Below are 21,264 nucleotides of genomic sequence, written 5' to 3' on the forward strand. Positions count from 1 at the left end.
CTCCAGGGTTTTCCAAATGAACTTACATTTTATTGTTTGCCACAGTGGAACACAAGATTATTCTCTTCCATGAGAGTCCATTGAGCATCTTCCACCTCTCCACACCTATGGATGCAGCACCGCCATTGGAAGCTTCTCACTTGTGCTCATTAACAGAGTGCTCAAGTACTCCCCAACTGCTGCCTATGGATTGAAATAAACCAGATTTAAATGAGACTGCCTAGGGAGAAACAGTGTTGTGAATGTCTCAAGCCTCTGCTGCATTTGGCTTGTTGAGAAGGCCAGCAGGATCTCACCAGGGAAAGCAGAATGCCAGCCTCCGTTCCCACTGCTCACATTAACTCATCGATCCAGAAGTCAGCGCATGGATTCCTGGACTATGAGGAGCCCCCAGATAAGGCTCACGGGTTAGACCCTGTGCCACTGCACAGAGGGATGGAAGCAATCCTCCCATCCCATGCCCATTTCAGGCATTTCAGCCAAACAGTCCCACTCAAGTTAACAGAATTTCTGGGATTAAGGATTTGACTAAAGAGGTCCCAAGGAATGCAATAGCATCTATGGAAAATAAATAGCTCTTGGCCAACTAATTCAGTACTTCCAATGAGGTTATAAATTTGACTGAACGCTGCAGTAATTTTGAGGCCACAAAATTTACTCTCAATAGAAGTTTTAATTCTGTGCTCAGAAAATTCTAATAGCACAGGAGAGTAACGTGAAAAGGATACAGAGTATATTGACTCAAAAAAGAATTGATGAGGGAGGCTCTGCAGAGACAGGCAGACATTGCAGGAGGCACAAATTGAACTCCTGCTCTCATTCTCTCTCCACTGACTGCAGATGAATCCTACGAGATGAACGCGCTGTGCCAAAGCCTTTGTGAATACTCCTGGGTCATGAGATACAATTATGCATTACACATTATGCAAATACAAAGTCACACCTCATAGGCAGAAAACTGATGAGTTGCTGCACTGATAAGTGGTGATGCTGAAGGACTGCTCGTATGAACAAGTGAACACAAAGCACACGGTGCGATGTGCCGGCCAGGCATGCCAACCTATTTCCTTAATGCAAACAGAGAGGAGCATTAAGCAGGGACTAAAGCAGTTACTGTACTCTCCAGGTGCATTCAAACGTCAGATGCGGTTTGGCATTCACACTCAAACACCAGAGAACCAGAAAGAGTTGAGAGGTACCACTCAAATTGTACAAATAAGACCTATCAGAAGAGGATATCATCAGCGGAGGCAGGACCTTAACTAAAAGGAAAGTTCAAACACCAAGATGGCATTCTTAGTTCCTGAAAGAAGAATGATGAAACAGAAAACAGCCCATACTGCACAGGACCAGGAGTTGTCCAAGCAGGTGAGCTACAAGCTTCAGGGCCAGGCTGCTGACAAACAACCAGGGAAGACCTATCCTGCTGCCGCTTTGCAAAACTTCTCATCCAGTTGCACTCTTAACACTGACTTGGTGATGCTACTTTTTAGCTTCATCGTAATAGAATCATCATAGAATGGCCTGGGTTGAAAAGGACCTCAAAGCTCTTCTAGTTTCAGCCCCCCTGCTGTTGGCAGTGTCACCAACCACTAGAGCAGGCTGCCCAGAGCCACATCCAGCCTTGCCTTGAATGCCTCCAGGGATGGGGCATCCACAACCTCCCTGGACAGCTTGTCATAAAGAGTGTACTTCATCCATCTCCTGGTTTCCTTCTGGTTCCAGCAGCAGAAAATTGTACTTAAAAATGGGATAACAGATTGTGGCCACCACTGGCTTGAGAGGCTCCTATCTAAGGGAAGGGCCACTGAGCTCTGAAAAATGTGGAAAACTGTCTTGGAGGACTGAGGAGTAATAACACCACAGTATTCTGGTGCTTGAGCTGGTACTGGGACAGCACAAGCCATCAAAAGTAATCACATCCTTAGCATAAGTATTTTAAACCATTGACTTTATTAAAATACTTAATACACAGTTTGTAGAGGAATGTACTTACATTTTCTGGAAACTCCACTGAAACCAAATTTTAATTATATAATTAACAAATGACAGAACAGTGGATGGAATCATGCTGCACACCAAAGAACAGACGAGTTAGGTTTTTTAAAATTGTCATTATTTTCCTGGCACAGTCTCTTCTTCGCTTCGGTCTTGAACTTCTAGTAGCAGACAAAGGAAGTTTGCACTTCTCACAGCATGAAACCCATCTGGTCCAAGTGAAATTCCATTTGTTTTCATCAGGTTCTTCATTCAACCATTGCTCAGTAGATTCCTCTTCCCAAAAAGCAAAGCAAATTGACCTCTCTAAAATGCTACAGGTCGTAGTGCAAGGACAGTTCTATAATCGAATATGAACGTGGAGCTCTGAACTTCCTCAGTCACCGCTCTTTCAAAATATCCATTTCAAGAGGAGTGAGAAAAAAGACACAGTCCAAACACAAGGGCCACAACACATTCATGAGCTTGGCAGAATGCGCACGGAGGAGGGCTGCAGCTCAATTCCTGCAGCTCTAACATAAAAAGGAAAACCAGAAGCTAGGTCTTGTCAAAATACAAGATGCCATGGCTGGGAAGGAGAAAGGAGACAGCTTGGACAAAGCTTAAAAGAATGAAATGCAGTAACTCCTTTAAAAATCTGCAATCATCATGTAAGAGCTGTCATAGAACCATGAAGATTGGTGACAAAAAGTTTGTTATGACAATCTTAACGATGAGTGTAATGGAGGGGGAAATGTTTATACTATGTGAAGAAATATTTAACTGTGTGTTTCAATGCAAGATGCACAGAGGATGCATAGGTTTTCACATCAAATTCATAAGGCTCTTCTTAGGAGATAATCTTGCAACCTTGCATAGGTGATATTATATCTTTTCTATAGATAATATGCAGAAACTATGTACAGAACTTTGATGAGCACATTTTTCCCCTCAAGTTTTAGCACAGTATAAAAAGTAACTTATATATCTCCTTCAGTTTTCTGAGACACGTGTAGAACATCCCAGAAAGAGATGCTAGGAATGCCATCTAAGCGACACCATGTGCATCTACACAACAGATTAAAACAGTGAGAGAAGCCACCACAAAGCATAGTCCTAAAGTTTCCCTATAGAAAACAAATAAACTGCAGGAGTTAATTTTGCTTGCAAACATTACAACTCATTGAATGTACTTCAGTTCTAACTAATTAACGGTCTTCACAGATCAGACTGCTAGATGAATGGATGACTTGTACTGACACGCTCAGTGAACTACAGAAACAACCAATCAGATCCCTGCTCGTTAAACTTACAGTAAACTTTGAAGTCCGCGACTGTTTGGTTTCAGCTCAGACCAGCTCCTCCATGAGACAAGCAGGACACAGCTCCTCAGGATCAGTGTTACGGACAGCTGCCAGGAGAGCCGCTGGGTATCCACAAGCTCCTTCATGCCGTATGAAGGGAAGTCAGCCAGCAGCTTCACACAGTGTCACAGAACAGTCAACCCCATCCACGCCATCTCTGCCCTGCAGTCATCCCAGCCAGGACACTTGCCTGCGGCATGGGGCTCTCACATGGAATTGCCTTCTCCTTCATGAAGGAGCTGTCTGCCATTTCTTTTGCCATAGTGAGCCTGGATCTGAGACTTCATTATTAGCACTGGTTATTACTCTTGCATATCACAGTGAAGTGTACTTTTTAGGAATATAGACAATGATATCACTGTGGAGAACTAAGCCCTGTACTAGAAACAGTCTTGGAACAGAGACCTTAATACTTAAGATTTGATGATTTCCTTATCTACAGAGGAACTTCAAGGCGAAGCTAAAATCAGCCCGCTATACATTTGGTGTTAGGTTCAAATGGCAAAAAAAAAACAACAAAAAAATAACAACCAAACACCCCGAACACTTTTCTTCAAAAGGATGCTATTTACAAGAGGGATTCACTTCTTCAGTATTTCAACAACAAAAACCCAGCCAATTTTATAATAAGTGGATCTACGAAGACTTAGTTGTCAACCAACACAGCGCAGAAACGACGCTGCTGTTTGCTGCCAAACACAACTCTCAGAAATGCAGGGAAACTATGATAAATTACACTATGGGTGACAAACCACAACCAGTTGAATAACAATAATCATTAAAAAAAAAAAAGAAAAAAATAACACTTTTTCTTTTTTTAAACACAGCTTCTAAAAAGTACAGCATTCCAGTATTTTCGCAGTTCCAGGTTGCTGACATTATAAATTAAAGGTGAAAAGATATCCATATATAAACAAGGCAGCTTTCCCTTGATTCCACTGCACTGTTCTTGTCTATACATTTGAAAATGTATCTTATCTTCAAATACCAGAAGGTAAGGTTGAATTTGTCAGTTACAAAACAATGTCCATTCATGATGTGGAATTTGGAAAAAACAAAAACAAACAAAAAAAAACCCACTCCAGATATTTACAGCAATTCAGGTGTTTCTTTGTCCAGGCCTCGCACTTGCACTTCACCTTCTGCAGCAGTGTAAGTGTGACCCACTGAGCCCGAGGCCTATATGATGGTGCGGGGCCTTTTGGGCGGCGGAGGCGGCATCAGTTCAGTGTCGGGGTCGAGGTGGTGCTTCTGTGTCTGTCCCTGAGAAGCTGCCATACACCTGTCGATGAACTCAAACAGTATCTCCTTCGTGACCGGGTTCTGGATGCTGTTGCATACGGCTGGGAAGGAAGAACATATTGTGAATTTACTAAACTGATTTGTAACAGTATCCATCGCACTTCAATACTTTGAACCTCTCTGTTTTGGCTTGAGTAGTCTGCCTTAAACACCTACTTGAACAAGGCTGCTCTGTCAGGAGTCAGACTGCCTCTCGGACAGCAAAGCACTGCTGCCACAGTGGGCATCCACCTCTTTATAAACAAAAATGGGTGTGTGTATGTGTCTGTGTGCATGTGCATACTGCTGCAGGCGGCATCTATACAATGACCTCAGTATCAGGGAAAGTTATGGAACAGATGATCTTGAGGGAAATCACACGACATGTGCATGGCAATAAAGGGATCAGACCCAGCCAGCACGGGTTCACCAGGGGCAGGTCGTGCTTGTCCAACCTCATCTTCTTCTATGACTGGGTGACCAGACAGGTAGATGAGGGAAAGGCTGTTGATGTAGTCTACCTGGACTTCAGCAAGGCCTTTGACACGGTCTCCCACAGTATTCTCCTAAGGAAACTGGCAGCCCGTGGTGTGGACAGGTTCACTCTTCTCTGGGTGGAGAACTGGCTGGAGGGCCGTGCCCAGAGGGTAGTGGTTAATGGAGTTAAGTCCAGCTGGCGTCCTGTTACGAGTGGTGTCCCCCAAGGGTCAGTTTTGGGGCCCATCTTGTTTAATATCTTTATTGATGACCTAGATGAGGGAATTGAGTGTATCCTCAGTAAGTTTGCAGATGACACAAAGTTGGGAGGATGTGTCAAACTGCCTGAGGGTAGGGAGGCCCTTCAGAGGGATTTGGATAGGCTGAACAGCTGGGCTGAGCTCAATGGGATGAGGTTCAATAAGACCAAGTGCCGGGTCCTGCACTTTGGCCACAATAACCCCATGCAATGCTATAGGCTTGGGGCAGAATGGCTTGAAGAATGTAGAGAGGAAAAGGACCTGGGGGTGTTGTTTGATGCTCGGCTCAACATGAGCCGGCAGTGTGCCCAGGTGGCCAAGAAGGCCAACGGCATCCTGGCCTGTATTAGAAATAGTGTAGCCAGCAGGAGCAGGGAGGTGATCATCCCCCTGTACTCAGCTCTGGTACGGCCGCACCTCGAGTACTGTGTTCAGTTTTGGGCCCCTCACTACAAGAAGGACATTGAGGCCCTGGAGTGTGTTCAGAGAAGGGCAACAAAACTGGTGAGGGGCCTGGAGCACAAGTCTTATGAGGAGCGGCTGAGGGAGCTGGGATTGTTCAGTCTGGAGAAGAGGAGGCTCAGAGGAGACCTTATTGCACTCTACCACTTCCTGAAGGGGGGTTGTGGTGAGGAGGGGGTGGGCCTCTTCTCCCTGATAAATAACGACAGGACGAGAGGGAATGGCCACAAGTTGCGCCGGGGAAGATTTAGATTAGACCTGAGGAAGCATTTCTTTTCTGAAAGAGTGGTCAGGCACTGGAATGGCCTGCCTAGGGAGGTGGTTGAGGCACCATCCCTAGCGCTGTTCAAGAAGCGTTTAGATGAGGTGCTAAAGGACTTAATTTAGTAGTTGGGTAGGGATAGTGATAGGAGGATGGTTGGACTAGACGATCTTATAGGTCCTTTCCAACCTTATGAACTTATGAGTAGCTGGGAAGTGGTCACAGTCCCAAGCTGTCAGAATTCAAGAAGTGTCTGGACAGAGCTCTCAGACATACGGTCTGATTTTGGGTGGTGTCCTATGGAGCCAGAAGTTGGACTCAATGGGTCCCTTCCAAGTTGGGATATTTTCTGATTCTATGGTTGTATGACCAGACATCCCAGTAAGGAAAGAAGCAAGTGAAGCAGCAGCACCAAAGGCCCTACGAGACCTGGCTTTAAAACACCAACCAAATTCTAACATCTCAGAACAAGATTGGCTTAATATTGGAAACCTCTGAACTAAGGTTCGAAGGATTGTCACTTTTTTTAATCACTAACTACTATAAATACAATAAACCTACATTGCACAGTACTTATTTGTTTTTCCACACACCTTTATGGAGCAGAAAGACCTGATACCAAGGCAGAGGCAGGTCAAGCATGCCAGGCCTCAGGGAGAAAAAGTCCTGTTTGTTGTGGCCAAGGCAAGCACACATAAGGACATGCCTGTTAGATAACACAACTGCCCAAGCCATAGTTTTTAAGTTACAGACCACATAAAAATGCTCCACTTTCTTACAACAAACAACCTCAATTTGTGCCAGGGCTGTGGTGGAGTCCCCATCCCTGGAAACATTTAAGATAACTGGATGAAGCATTAAGGATGGGACTCTGTAGGTCAGGCTGATGGTTGGAGTTGGTGACCTTGGTAGGAAGGTCATTTTCCAACCCAGATGATTCCATGAGTATTTTTAATACTTTTCGCATGCAACTTCATACTCCTCCGATTAGCAAGCTGTTCAGAAGGGACTGGCAAGGAATGAGGGGAGAGAGTGTTACTATCTACATCAAGAAAGGAACAGAATGTGAAGAGCTGTCCCTAAAGAACATGAGCTAGTTGAAAACCTATGGGCGACAATAAGAGACCAAAGTAACAAAGGGAGCATTGTGATTGGTGCCTACTACAGACAACAAACCAAGCAGAGCCTGTTGAAGAGGCCACCCACCTCCAGCTATAGGAGGCATCATGAACACAAAGTGCTTGTCTTTCTGGGGGACTTCACCCAGACATCTGCTGGAAAAGCAGCATGGCGAGGAGTAGGCAATCCAAGAGACTCCTGGAATGCATTAAGGAAAACTTCCTGAGTCAAGTAATTAAAGGCTCCACCAGGGGGGATGCAGCACTGGACTTGTTGCTCACCGTTGCAAGTGAATTGACTGGCAACATCATGATTGGAGGCTGCCTGAGCGGAAGTGACCATGCTATGGTTGAGTTCACGCTCCGGAGGGATATGAGACAGGCAGAGGCTAAAATTAGGACACTACATTTCAGTAAACCTAACTTGCTCTTCAGGGAGTTAGTCAGCAAAACACCCTGGGAAACTGTCTTCATGGGCAGGGTGCAAAGCAAGGCTTGCAGATCTTTAAGGAAGCTTTCTTTAGTGTGCAAAGAGCCCCCCATCCCCAGGTGTAGCAAGTCAGGAAAGGAAGGCAAGAGACCAGTATGGCTGAACTGGGACCTGCTGGTCAAACTGAAGAGCAAGAAGAAAATGCACAGGCAGTGGAAACAGGGACAGGTAGTATGGGAAGAGTATAGGGAAGCTGCTAGTCTGTATAAGGATGGGGTCAGGAAAGCCAAGGCCCAGCTTGAACTAAACTCAGTGAAGGATGCCAAGAAGAACAAGAACATCTTCTGTGGGTACCTCAACCAGAAAAGGAAAGTCCAGGACACCTTTCCCCTTTAAATTGGAACAGAATTAAAAGATCAAAATCTGAGCCTGAGAACGTTTTGAAGTGTGTTATTCCACTCACCCATGGCAGTGCTGTAGGCATTTGGAAAGCTTTTGTCTATTCTCTGTCTCATGAAGACCCAGCTGTTGTTCTCAAACTTGCATTCTATGATTTTATTGTCATACTGTTTCAGTTCTTTTGTCACCTGTTAAAAAAAAAACAACACACAACAAAACAACATTTGGGGATAAACATGTATTTCACTTTCACCCTTCATTTTTTAGTAATGTGCCTCCATCTCACACAGAAAAACTGCAGACTACATCCCTGTAATGCATACGCTCAGCTACTCAACATTTTAAAAATACTTTTCAAATCTGCTGTCAGTATAAGCAATTATATTATACTAAAACATCAGCAGCAGAACGGAAAAGAAGTCACTTCTGGCCCAAATGCAAATAGGTTTCCATGGGAATAAACTGCTTCCAGTGTAAGCACTACTGCCAGCCTAAGTGCACAAAATGTATTATCCATGTTTCATCAGCCTTCTTTGTTGAAGGTCTCAAAGCCAAATGTCAGATTTCAATACTAGGAAAAGCTTGTGGAAAATCATTCCACTCCTAACTTTACTAAGGATTTTTCTTTTCCCTTCATTTGTATTTAAAAATGAAAATTGTAACTCCAAAATTACTGCACGACTTCAAAGCACACAGGCTGTGACTACCCTTCAGGCCTCACTGTATTGATTCTTAGAGTTGTCAGGAACCAACACCCTGAGCTCTTTGTCTTTCTATTTGGCAACGCTGTGTGATCTGGAAATGTAGTTTACACGCTCTGGCCTTCCTATTTGTTTTGACTACTTCATCCTATGCATTCTAATCTATGATACAATGCAAAAAATTTCAAGTAACCATGGTAACTAGAGAACCTTATCTAATGCTTTAACAACTTTACCCATACATTTCACTTTGTTCCAAAATGTCTCTTTGTAAGTATAGAGCTGTATTCAATTGCTAGCTGCACTTAGTTTGCTGGAGTTTACCAATTGAAACTCTACAGAGTAACACAACACTTTGGATTCTGCATCTTCACTGAAGCGCAGTGTTTATTTCAGTTCATCAGCATAATTTCTCACCTCTGTGGTCTACTTGCAGTGACATGGGGATTTAATACTGTCGAGGATGCAGGTTTGAAAAAGGCCAAAACTGTCTGCAGGCAGTTTTGATAGCACATGCACTGAAAAAGCATACAAACCCATTTTCCATTAGTTTTCAGATAAAGGCAATTAATTAATGAAAGGTCCTTTGCATGGACTGGGTCCTGCTACACTGCACCGTGCAGGTCTTGTCCTTAATTTGATAAGCAGAACCATAACATTTTGCTTGGCATTTACTCTCAGTATTTCTGTTCATTCCTGGACAGGAAGCTCTGGGATTTTACTTGTCAAGTGAAAATCACACTGTAAGACAATTTTGTCAAACCCGCTTACAGCTGAGGCCTCTTACATCATGGGACTCACAGAGCCAGGTTTCCAAATCGTGCATTATTCTTTTCTCCATTCCATCATCTGTAAAGAGCCTTTTTCTGAAACAATTTATTCCTTAACTGAAGTTTGCTGATAATCACCTGGATAAAGTTACCCAATGACTCAGGTTGTCAGTCGTCTTAGATCTCCCTGCATAGCACCTTAGCTCATCACATCCATGCTGAAAGGCCACATGCAGTCAAGGTGTTTGACTGACACATGCTCACTGGACATACTCCTGTTCCATTAGGTATATTCAGGAAAGCACACTGTCCTTTTCCAGCACACTATGTATATATATATATATATATATATGCAGGAAAAATGCTTGCCTGCGTGGTAACTTGGGATAGTATATTACTTTGAAAACAGCTGCCCAGTGGCAACAGGGACAGTGGGGAGTATGGCCATGCATCTGATTTTCTGCCAAAGCAGGAAAATGTTAGAAGGATCACCTGCCAGAGAAAGAAATATACAAAACTGCAGGCAATGACTTCAACTAAATAACAATCTTTGCAGCTTTCTCATGGTTTATGATTCTTCTAGGGTTGGATGCTTAGAATAGTAATAAATTAGATGGCAGCTCTATTTGACTGTGGCAATTAAGCAGTATTATTAACTATCTAGATACTTGCTTGGCCATTCATAAGCAATCTGTGAGACAGATCTTTCTACAAAATATGAACACCTGCCAAAGCACTGACTTAAATGAATGCAGTGATCATAGTCTTTAACAACTGCACGTTGTAGTCATTATTTTACAAAAGAAGAAATACAGCACATACCGATCCCTGTATTTTAAGCAATCTCAGTCTTGTAGAATTACATGTAAGTTTCAGCAAATTCCAGATATTTGATCAAGACTACAAATGCTCTGAGCAGAGTACATTTTTCGGTATTAAAAAATACTTTTCTACTAAGTTCAACTACTGTTGCATCTTAGTAGACTCCTACATAGCACTGTTTATGCACAGGACTAAAGAAGCACACAATGATCCTTGTATCTAAAATTCATACCCTATATCTACTATCACCTCTATGTTGCTTTCTGGAACTTTAGCTTTGAAATGGAACTGTCTAGAGTTTCCTTCTCTTTGGGAATTCACTCTGAGATGTTCAGAATGGTGTCTTCTCAGTTCTTCCTTTGCGTAGGTTCAGCTCTTCTTCCTCCCCTTAAGTAATACAGCCTGTAGGAGTAACTAAATAATGCACTATCATTTCTCTTCCTGGGAGGCACTACCTCCAGCTTCACAGAAATGGGAGAAGCATCTCAGGAAGGGCGGCAGTTCTCAGCCAAAACACTCATCCTCATCAGCAGTGATGCTCTTGGTACCATGCCAATGCTTCTGCCATATTGTCAATAAAATGCTCTGAACCAGCATCCAGTGATTTCAGGATGGAAATTTCATGCAGAAAGCATAAGGACTCTGTGAAGTCTCCCTAAAATACTTATTCCCTAACCTCTTTTCAGACAGCCAGTCAGAATCAGAACCCCAGAAGACCAGTCTAGGATGTGAGGCTGACGAAGGTGGTGTCCATCAAAACAGTACTTCTGGTCAGGGCCACAAATGTGTCATGGGATGGACAGTCACCAGGTTATTATACATGGACTGCAGGAACTTGCTGTTCCTGCCTGCATTCGCTCTGGTTATCTGAAACCAGCTTACTCGCCCAACAGAAATTACTTGCCAAAAATATATACTAGCTTCCTCTTGGAAGGTGATTCCCTACTGCTACCCTAATAGCTACCCTACTACTAGATTGCCAGATGTGACAGGAAAAAGTAAGCAAGAGCTGCACCTCCTCTTTATCAACAGCTCCGCAGATCAGGCTAGATACAACACAGACCATCCTCCAGTTATCCACTACTCCTGCCAAGAAATGTTTCCCACTACCACCATCATTTGTGCTGTTTGCTATGAAAAAATTGTTGTTGTTGGCTTTTTTTTTTCACCCTAGTCTCCCTCCATTGGCTTTTTTTTTTTCACCCTAGTCTCCCTCCATTCCCCGTTTTCAGAAAAAAGATCAAAACATTAAAAAAGTGAAATATCTAACATACTAAATCACCTCGCTTAGCAGATTAACTGAGCCATTTTAAGATGAATCACAGCAGCATTTTTATATGCAGCCACATTTTACATTAACTTAGGGCAAGATGTGGGAAAAAAAAAACAATATACCCATCGGAAAATGAGGAAAAATAATTTACAGTGAGTATAGTGAACTCTAGTCCTGTAAAAATGGCAACATTTTTTTGTGGTGTTACCAATATCCAAGGTTTTTCACTCTGTCTCCACACTGCACTTGTTGATCAGACTGAGCCACGGTCGAACTTTTTGAGCCAGTCTTTCCTTTAATGAATGCATGTATATTTTCTTTTAAAACTGCAATCAAACATCAGCCTCATCATCCTTACTTTCTAAGAAGCATGAAATTCTTGGGGAAGTTGCTACTTTACATTAGGGTTATCAATGAAAATATAAGACAGTTAATATTTCAGAAGCAGTATTTACAATGGATAATCTTTACAAAATCATCTACTTTCCTCATAGTTGAGTTCTTTTGAAAGAAAAAAATAATAGTTTTTAGATAAATGGAAACTTGTCTGAAAGAAGGCCTGTTTCCATATACGTTTTTTATGAAGCAATTGAAATGATTTCATCTCAGTAAATAGCCCACTTAACAGATAGTGAGTGATGTTTGTAAGCAAAATCTGAACACATTCTTTTTCCAATCTTTTCTCTATTTAAATGCCTTTCTGTCGCACTTTCCCCTCTATTACCAAACATTTATAGAAAGAAAATTGTTCTTTGATGCACCTATTGCTATTGCTTATTCCACATGCAAAATTATCAGCGTGTTTCTGAGATCCAAGAAGAAAGGATCATAACAGTACACACAGAAAATGTTAACTTTCGTGGGAGCATAAGTAAGAAAAATCAGCAGTTGAAATACTAAGAAATTAAAAAGAACTTTATTTCTAAATAGAAAATTAAATAAGGAATCAGAACACACAAGCAAGATAGATCCTACGTGTACTCTATTGAATCTGCTATTTTTTTTTCTTTTTTGAAGAGCTAGATGTACAGTGGAGGCAATCTTTTTTTATAATACTCAAATATACAATCTGTTGGTTTCATAAGAAGTTTAGAGTTGCCATGTAAGGTCCATCAAGTAATTCTTCCTCCCTGATAACTAATTTTTCTCCACTATGATCCGTTCTCAGAGCTGAAGCCAAAAATAAGCCAAAGAAGCACAACCAAAAAGAAATGGCTGGCTTCATGAATACAAGGGAGAAGCTCCTAGGTTGCTTTCCAGAGAAGAACTGGAGCCCACCCTTCCCTAAGCAGCCATTCTGCAAATGTCATACCACGTTTTTCTAACAACTGCCCCAGAACATGACATTCGCAAGCTCCACTGTCCTGAGGGCGTCAGGGTACATTCAGCCACGTATTATGGCTTAGGAAATAAAACCTCTGTAGCAGAACAGCATGCCTGAAATCTTGAATTCTGCATTACTCTCAAGTGCTGTAGCTGCCCTGTGACACACTGGTGCAGTATTGCAGAGATTGTTTCTAAACTTCTCAAGCAATGTGGAATGACCTAGACAACAGAGCGCTAACCTCACCATGGTTCCTATGACTCCATAGCAGTGGGGGCATCATCTGATGGTGAGCAAGAAGCGATGACAACACTCAGGGAATAAAAGGAACAATTACATGGAGATTGAATGAAATGAATAGAGATCATGACATCTTGAGGGAACAGGATGAGACAGAAAGAGAAAGAGAGAGAGAAGCAACAGTAATAAAATGAAGAGCTTCTGAAGGTGCAACAAAAAGCCAAACTGAAAATGAGGCATTTTTGAAAGCCAAAGACTGGAAGTTGTTCCTTTAGAGCTTCTTCTTAATGCTCGGATAGCTAGTCCAGATGCTTTCCAAGAACTGTTTTTCCCTTTCATATAAAGTTTCTCACGTTCTCCATAGTAAAATCAAGACTTCTCTAAGAATCATAAAATACAAGAGATGATTACTAAGTACCTGTTCACACCAGTAATATACACAACAATATTGGCACTGTCAACTGGCAGAGATTCATCAGTTAAGTAAACTACCACATTTCTGTTCAGGCCAGAACAGACTTCAGAACATAATTCAATATCCATTTCTTAATATGATTCAAAAGACTATTTTATCAAAAGCATAGATGTGTTAAATGTAAAACAACAGCACTGGTAACTCAGTTCTGTTGCTAAATTAAAAGGACATGTAATCAGTATGTTTAAGTGATATATTACCCAAGAAACAGTTATCAGCTTGGGTAAACACAATGCAGTTGATATATTTATTTAACATTAAAGAAGCCTTCAAAGCGTAACTACGCTGCTTCTTGTGTACATAGGGAATGGAAATGCACCAGTTTTGAGATCTCCTTCCTGCAAAGGAACATTAAGAAATACAAAAATTTTAACGTTTTTGTTCACGCCACATTAAATCACATTGACAACATGAGTGCTGGAAAATCAAGAAAAACGCCAAAGAGAAAATTCATGATTCAAAATTACGAGAGCGTGGCTTTTCTGAATTGTAGAATGTATTTATTTATTACTGGCATCCAATGTCTGGCATTCAGTTTATGATTTATTCTTTTTTCTTAACATAGAAGAGATTATTTGAGAAAATATTATATGTAATTTCAAACATAGATACCATTATCTGACACAAATAATGGGTTGGAGTCCTGGGGTTTTCCTGACAACTGGCCGATGGAAACATCAGGAGTAAGGAAACTTCCTCTTATCAGATATGTTACAAGCTTAATGACTTCTGTGCCAGCTGGTAATAGATTTCTTAATGTATCCTGGAAGCTCTCCTGCACTCCTGACCCTCTAACGCAATCTGAGCTATCTGTAAGACACCAATGAACTTTGTTTGGGACTCTCAGAAAAATATGGGTGCTACACCAAAGCAGACCCTCTGTGTAGCTGCTAAGACGATGATGTGGGAGTACGCCTGCACAAATGTTTTGCTTCTCAGTGATACATATTCTTCAAGATGTGGGCCTTTTTCTGTGCTTAATGTTTAACTCAATGGGAAAACCTGGTCAGCCATAGCAAACCTATAAACTATCTGCAGCTTCAGGCATTATAACTCAGGAATCTCACAGAGCTACTGACTTTCCTCCACCTAAGTCCCGAGGGAACTTTAAAGCTTTTCAAAAACCTATTTTCTTTTAATTATTGACATGAATGGGAAGCAGTGATCCGAGAGTCTGCAGGCGCTGAAGAGTTAAATGAAATAAAGTCATAAATGGTAGGCTTCTCATGTAAATAGCCCTTGCTCCAACACCCTCATCAGCAGAGGTTTCTGCACTAAAGAAAAACAGATATTTCTGTATGTCTTCTACAAAAACTGAGAAACAATGTAATCTTGTGCTAACGACTCATGAACTTGGCATAGCTCCACTGTGATGAGTCCGTAAGTACAGCTGTATTAAAGCAGCAAGTGGAAGTCTGCACTGATAGAAGAGGAAGAACCTCTAGGGACTGGAAAACTGCAGTGAACACCCAGATAGTATGAGAGCAGCAATGGAGCTCTCAAGGAAAGCCTCAATGTGAATATACTCACAGAAGATGCATACTTCATGCAAACAGAACTACACCTGCTCTATAGCTCACGAATTTGGAGAAAGTGGTGAAAAGAATGCTCTGCCACAAGCACTTGGAAGACCTTCATGGAGGCCAGAGACAGCCAGTTTGGATATGATATACCAAGCGTAACAGCACCAATAATAAACCATCAGCCCATCATCAGTGATGAAACTGTATGGAAAGTATGCAAGTATGTAAGAAGAACAAGGAGATGCAAGCAAAGAGGTAGAAAATACCACAGCAAAGTGCAGAATTGTTGAGCAAGTTCACAGAAAAACAAACAAACAAACAAGAAAAGGCACTGAAAGATAAGGAATCATCTGGATGTTTCTGAAATAAAGTTATCCCCACAAGAAGGATGGTAAGAGGAGACGCAGTTGGCTAAACCAGCAAGGGGATGTGTGAGTTGACTGAAAAGCTGTAACTGTAAGGCAGCAATGACTCCAGAAGGAAATATTTCACCCACAGCCTGGAATGTTTTGAAGACTGTATTCCTGCTTGATGTGAGCTAATTTGTGGATACCATCCTTAGCCTTGATTTGCATCTTACACACTCAAACTGATTTTGCAAAAAGGAGACAGCTCCAAACAAAGAGTTCTACATGCTAGGAAACAAAGGTTCAGACATGAGTTACACACCAGTAATAAAGAATATACTTTGAAAACAACGCTTACCTCATTCATAAATTATTAATTTCATAATGCTTACTATTCTCAGCTTGCAAATGGGGAAACTGAGAGAGACGGTTTGCGGTCACACACCAGGGAAAGCATTTACCTCCCATTCGGTTCTCTAAACCTTATAGTAATTATCCCTCAGGTACTTACAGTCATGCTATCAAGAAATCCTGCAGCACAAGGCAGCTGAGATCTCTTTAATAATTTATCAGTAAAAAAAAATCCAAACAAACAAAAAAAAATCCAAATCTTCCAGAGACAACGGTATGCTTTCACTGTCTTACAGTCTTTGGCAACGTTATTTCTGTGCATCGAAGTAAGACAGAGAACTGTGATGACAGTGTCAGATCAGGATGAAGTGTATTTGGACATTTTACTCCTTTGCATGTTGGACTATAAATCACAGCTCTCTTAGCAAATGTGTTCATCACACCTAGATTTTACAGCATTGTTTCTCGTACGACTGTTTTTCATCTTTTCTCTGTGTCCAAGTTGTTAACTACTGTAGGAGCTGATTTTTATCTCGTTCTATCCGCACATCTCCCTCTATAAGGAGCTCTGTGGCTTGTTGTACCCCCGTGGATGGGTTTGCACAGAGAAGCCCTGCAGCTGTGCTATCCGAAGCTTCCAATCAGCCTGTGTCATCAGCAGAAAACTACTTTTCTGAGTCAGATAGCATCTTTTGCTATTCATTTGCACCCAGGCACTACAAAATCTTATCCTTATAAGTTATGAATCTCTGAGCAGTTTCATAAGCTCAATTAACTCATGCCAGGATCTGGCCCTAGACCTAATTCTAGTCATTGCTTATCTGGGTTCTGAAATGTTCTTAGAAATGGCATTTCTTCCGCTTTTTCTGAAAAATGGCAAATGATATCAGAATAAACCACAAGAAACTGAAACTAGAATCCAAAGTAGTAATTGCAAGTGAGCCTTTCACATTCACTTTTACCTTTAACAACATGGAGCTTTCAAATGACAGCCATTATGAACCACATGCTTTTCTTCCATTTAGCTCCCAAACAGCTACTTCCATACGCTTAAAGTTTTCTTTTTCCCATAAATCAAAATTCACCACTGAGAACAATTGTGTTAACACTACAAGGAAATCTGTTTGCTTTGTTAAATTGAGCTTCAAAGGCACCAATTGAGCATACATTTGTGATCGTCAAGAAATGCCTATTCTTATATCCATTCAAAGAGTTTACGTTATTACAGCTTATTATAAATGTACTGTCTAAAATGCAGCAGCATGACTGTTCAATTTGCAGGCCATAATTTTATGATAATCATATGTAATATATTCACGTGTCTATCCACAGCCTAACAAAGCCCAAACTGGTCTGTTAGCAGATCTGCTTTCCTCGTGTTTCAAATTTCTCTGCCTCAGAACGTTACTGAATAATAACGTAAAAAAGATGAAATCAAAACTTTATTTCATATTCTCACTGTAGCCGTGTGAAGAAACATACAACATTGGAAGATGAATTTGGCATACTGACACTATCAAATACTGGCATCTAAGTGATATGTAAATTATTAAAGATTCTATGAAAGCATTATTAGAAAGCTGGGGGGGGGGGAGGGGAAGGGAGCAAGATTATAAATTTATAAATTTTTTCAACACCTAGATATCTTATTAATACTTGAAAATGTTGAGATGGTACAGAGAGAATGGAGAATGTGCCTAGGAACTAAGACCAGAACTAAGTAAACTTACTTTTAATCTCCTATATTTAGGAAATATTACAAAAGCTAGTGAATTTGTTTCTTTCATACGTTTCTAGTTGTTCACAGACATGGTACTGGAACATACTGAGGCGTAAAAGGTTGCAGGAAATAAAAATTCAGACAATCCCCATCCACTTCACTAGATTGAACAGCTTGTCATCAACCAAGTCTCCTAAGAACCAGAGGGTCAAGCCTAAGAGTACAGCTCAGTCTTGCTCATTGTAGCTTTAATACAGTTCACGTAATATCGAGCATCTGTAAAAGTGCCAGATCTTGAAATCAGCCCCTTACAGAAGTATATTTTATTTTTTAAAGAAAGTTCTCAGTTTCTGCACCTGTCTGTAAGAAAGCAAGAACTTTATATTTTCAACTATAGGATGACAGAAACAGCCAAGCTAAAGGCATTTTTTAAATCTTGCCATTTTGTGGGGGTAGACTCACCCCAATCAATGAGCAGTTTGCAACTCTGCCAACTCAGCCTTCATTTTTGTAGCTAACAACACAGGGTAAATTTCAGATGAGTGCTAGAACCATTTAAGTGAGGGAGCTGATAAATGCCTTAATGAAACACTGTGATAATAAAAACCAGAAAGCCAAAAAAAATTGAACAGTAACAACAAAAATATCTATCAACAGTACTATAAAATCCAAATAATAAAGCAAAGATTTGGTGGGAGAAAAAAGCCGTGAAAGGGATTTTTCACTGTGTTTTTCATCTGAGATTTCAATTAGGAGGAAAACAAGCTTTTAGCTTTGTTCATTACTGATACTGCATCACAACATAAACAGATGAATGGCTGCTGACTTAACGCAGACTTTCAAAAATTAGCTTTGATCAAAGCAGCTGCTGTAGCCTGAGTCCTCTGCTGCCCCAACACACTTCCTGACTGCCTTTATAGTGCTGAGGTGGTTTGAACTCCCTCCCTTTCTAGAATAGTTTACCTTAAACTTCAAAGCCTAACTGGCTTTGAGGCTGAAATCATGGAAAGCTTTTTCCTTCTTCTTCAAAAGCAATTAAAGATGTTCAGTATAATCTGGCATATTATCTCAAATCTAAGCAGGCAGGTCCTCTTCATCATCATAGGATTACAGAATGGAATGGGCTAGTTAGGGAAGTTAATGGTGGCTGAGACACAGCAAATGGGTTTGATAGTGCCTGCCAGCTGATGAGGTCAGTGCTCTAAAAGAAAGGTAAGCAAGGGCTAATCTATCAATGGCACAAATTTCTTAGTAAATGATGCAACGGAGGGGTTCTTCCTGCATTACTGTTCATTTCAAGCCTCTCTTTTACACGTGTTATTAATGAATCTGCGGATTTCAGACGCCAGATTTCCCAGGACACCACAGTGATGGATGTGGGGAAGGCGACAGGCTGTGGTCATCATGGAATGGAGGAGGGCACAGTGACACGAAATATTCATGGCCTTGGGAGAGTCTCAGTTGGCTTCAGAGGATTTTATCAATCTGCTAAGAGAGAAACCTCTGAACTTCCTGGTCTGTTTGGGTAGCAGCATTTCTGGACAAATTAGGGTGTGTTTTTTGTTCTTGTCTTTTGAGTTTTAAGATCAGCTAAACAGATCACAATTTTGAGTGTTGAATGCTGACAAAACTCAGGTTTGAAAGTTGATTCTCACAAAACTACAAAAGACAGGGAATTTGGAAAAGCCCACTGTACATGAGCACTCTTGTCATAGCTTTGTTCATGAATTTTGATTTCATCCAGTTCACCTGGAGGAGCTCACTAAGGCAAGCAAATCCAAGAACAGTTTATTGGGTTTTCCAATTAGATGAGCTTTCCAAAATAAAATATCTGCTCAGAAAGCTCTGGTCTGCAAAGACTTCTAGGTGGGATGAGTCTTAAACCCTCCAGAAGTCAGAGAAATTAGAATCTGAGCTGAAGTTCTGTTTAAATGGCCATTCTCATCCACCTTAGACCCAAGGCTGAAACAGGTTTAGTTCTATAACAAATACAGCTTTAAAATTTGATTTGCTTCCTCCCACATGATGTAACAGCATTACAAGTAACATCATAAACCTATTCTAGAGATGGCCAGTGTCACTACCAATCATTTAATAGTCCAGTCAGGAAAAATTCATTATAAAAAATAAATTCCTAAATGTTCTTCTCACTGAGAACAGGCAGTGCTGGCAAGAGGTAAGAGAAAGATCAGTTTTCTTCAGATAAAGTTTTGCATCTATAACTCTACAGTTGAAAAGCCCCAAATAAAAAGGAGTTGATTTGTAAGACCAGAGAGCACACACTGGGGAAACTCTGAATTGAAACTGAAAGCCTTGTTTTGTCGTTTCCTGCTATAACTACCAACAGTGATGACAAATTACAGACTTTTTCCTTAAAGCACTGAATGAAACATTAACAAGCTAGTAATTAAGCTTTTACTCAGAGTCTCTTTGCTTTAGTGTTAACTTCAGCGATCTGAGTCCGAAACCTCTGACTCGCTGATCTATAAATGTCCTTTTAAATAATTCAGAGATATCCTTTGTTTTCCGTCTGTCGAAGTTCGGCTCCGCTGAAACCTCTTTCCATGCATTAACAACAACCAAGTGTAGCCAGTGGAAAGAGAATGTAATGATGTAGAAAAATACAGCGAGTAGGATCTTGATTAGTGTGTAACAGAAACAAAATATTCTTGCCTCTGGTTTTGCTTTTGCATATTCCTGTGCGCTGCTTCTACTGCGGGCTCGCCTTTCCTCCACAACCCACAGAGGTTTCTTCTTTTGTTCATATGAGACAAATTGTATAACACGTAGTTAATCCGCTGCTACAATAGTCAGCAACCAAGCATGGCTAACCATGACCCACTAACGAAGTGAAGCAGAAGCTGAGCTGCACTTGTCTGTATTACCATTAAATTACAACTGGGCAGGTTAACATATGGCACTAATTGGGCACTTTATTTCTTGTGCAAAGCAGCATTAGCACATGGGCAGTAAGCAGCACCCAAGGCACAGCATGCCATGAATGACATAACCACTCCATGGCACTTGCAGACTTGGGCCCAGAGGCCTTTTGGCGCCATTTTGTTACGGGCTTGTTCCCTCCCACTGGGACTCGGATGGCCCAGTGAAAAACACCTGCGGAGATCTTAACTGCAAGCACTACCCCCAGCAGAACTGAGGTATTTATTTCTCTTCCATACTACTGCTGGCTTCCCTGCTTCATGCATGAGGAGCAAATAAAAATCCATCACCAGTGCCTTCACAGAAACCAGCACAGCATCTCATGAATCTATCAACTGAGAACATACTTGAGCATTTTTTATTACAACACATTAAGCTAAAATCAATAGATTCACTTACAGAAGCAAATTTAATATTTCAACTAATCAAGAGAAAGTAAAATTTTTCTGAAAAGAAGTGACATTTCATTATAGGATTCAGTTGTAAAGTCACAGGCAGAAATTTTTCAACACACCAATTAAACAGTAACTCAGTGAAGTTGTAACACAAAAAGCAATATTGCACATTTCCAGTTTTCTGGCCCATAAATGGCAGTATCTATAGTCCTTAACAGTGCAAACAGAACATCCACACAGTGGCTCTAACAGTGCCGCCACATCTCTGATCTTTTCAAATGCTTGTACACTATTTTTCCCAGAGATATAACATGCTATTTTCTCCTCAATCAAACATTTTTTTTCCTTTGGAG

The 21,264-nt window shown here is 41.0% G+C and overlaps 1 protein-coding gene across 1 annotated transcript in view; it reads right to left on the bottom strand.

Annotated features, from left to right (window-relative positions):
* Positions 1–1,951: 1,951 nt before the first annotated feature.
* The window catches only part of RNGTT (RNA guanylyltransferase and 5'-phosphatase), a 183,323-nt gene continuing 164,010 nt past the window's right edge, over positions 1,952–21,264 (bottom strand). Inside the window, exons 15-16 of the mRNA XM_065731011.1 lie at positions 8,095–8,218; positions 1,952–4,684 (exon numbers count right to left, since the gene is read on the bottom strand). Of these exons, the coding sequence (XP_065587083.1) occupies positions 4,521–4,684; positions 8,095–8,218 (288 nt within the window). The 3' untranslated portion in view covers positions 1,952–4,520. The remainder of the gene's footprint in view (positions 4,685–8,094; positions 8,219–21,264) is intronic.

Source organism: Cyrtonyx montezumae, unplaced genomic scaffold (genome assembly GCF_038088225.1).
Source record: "Cyrtonyx montezumae isolate F1298 unplaced genomic scaffold, pur_monq_1.0 scaffold_13, whole genome shotgun sequence".
NCBI lineage: Eukaryota > Metazoa > Chordata > Aves > Galliformes > Odontophoridae > Cyrtonyx > Cyrtonyx montezumae.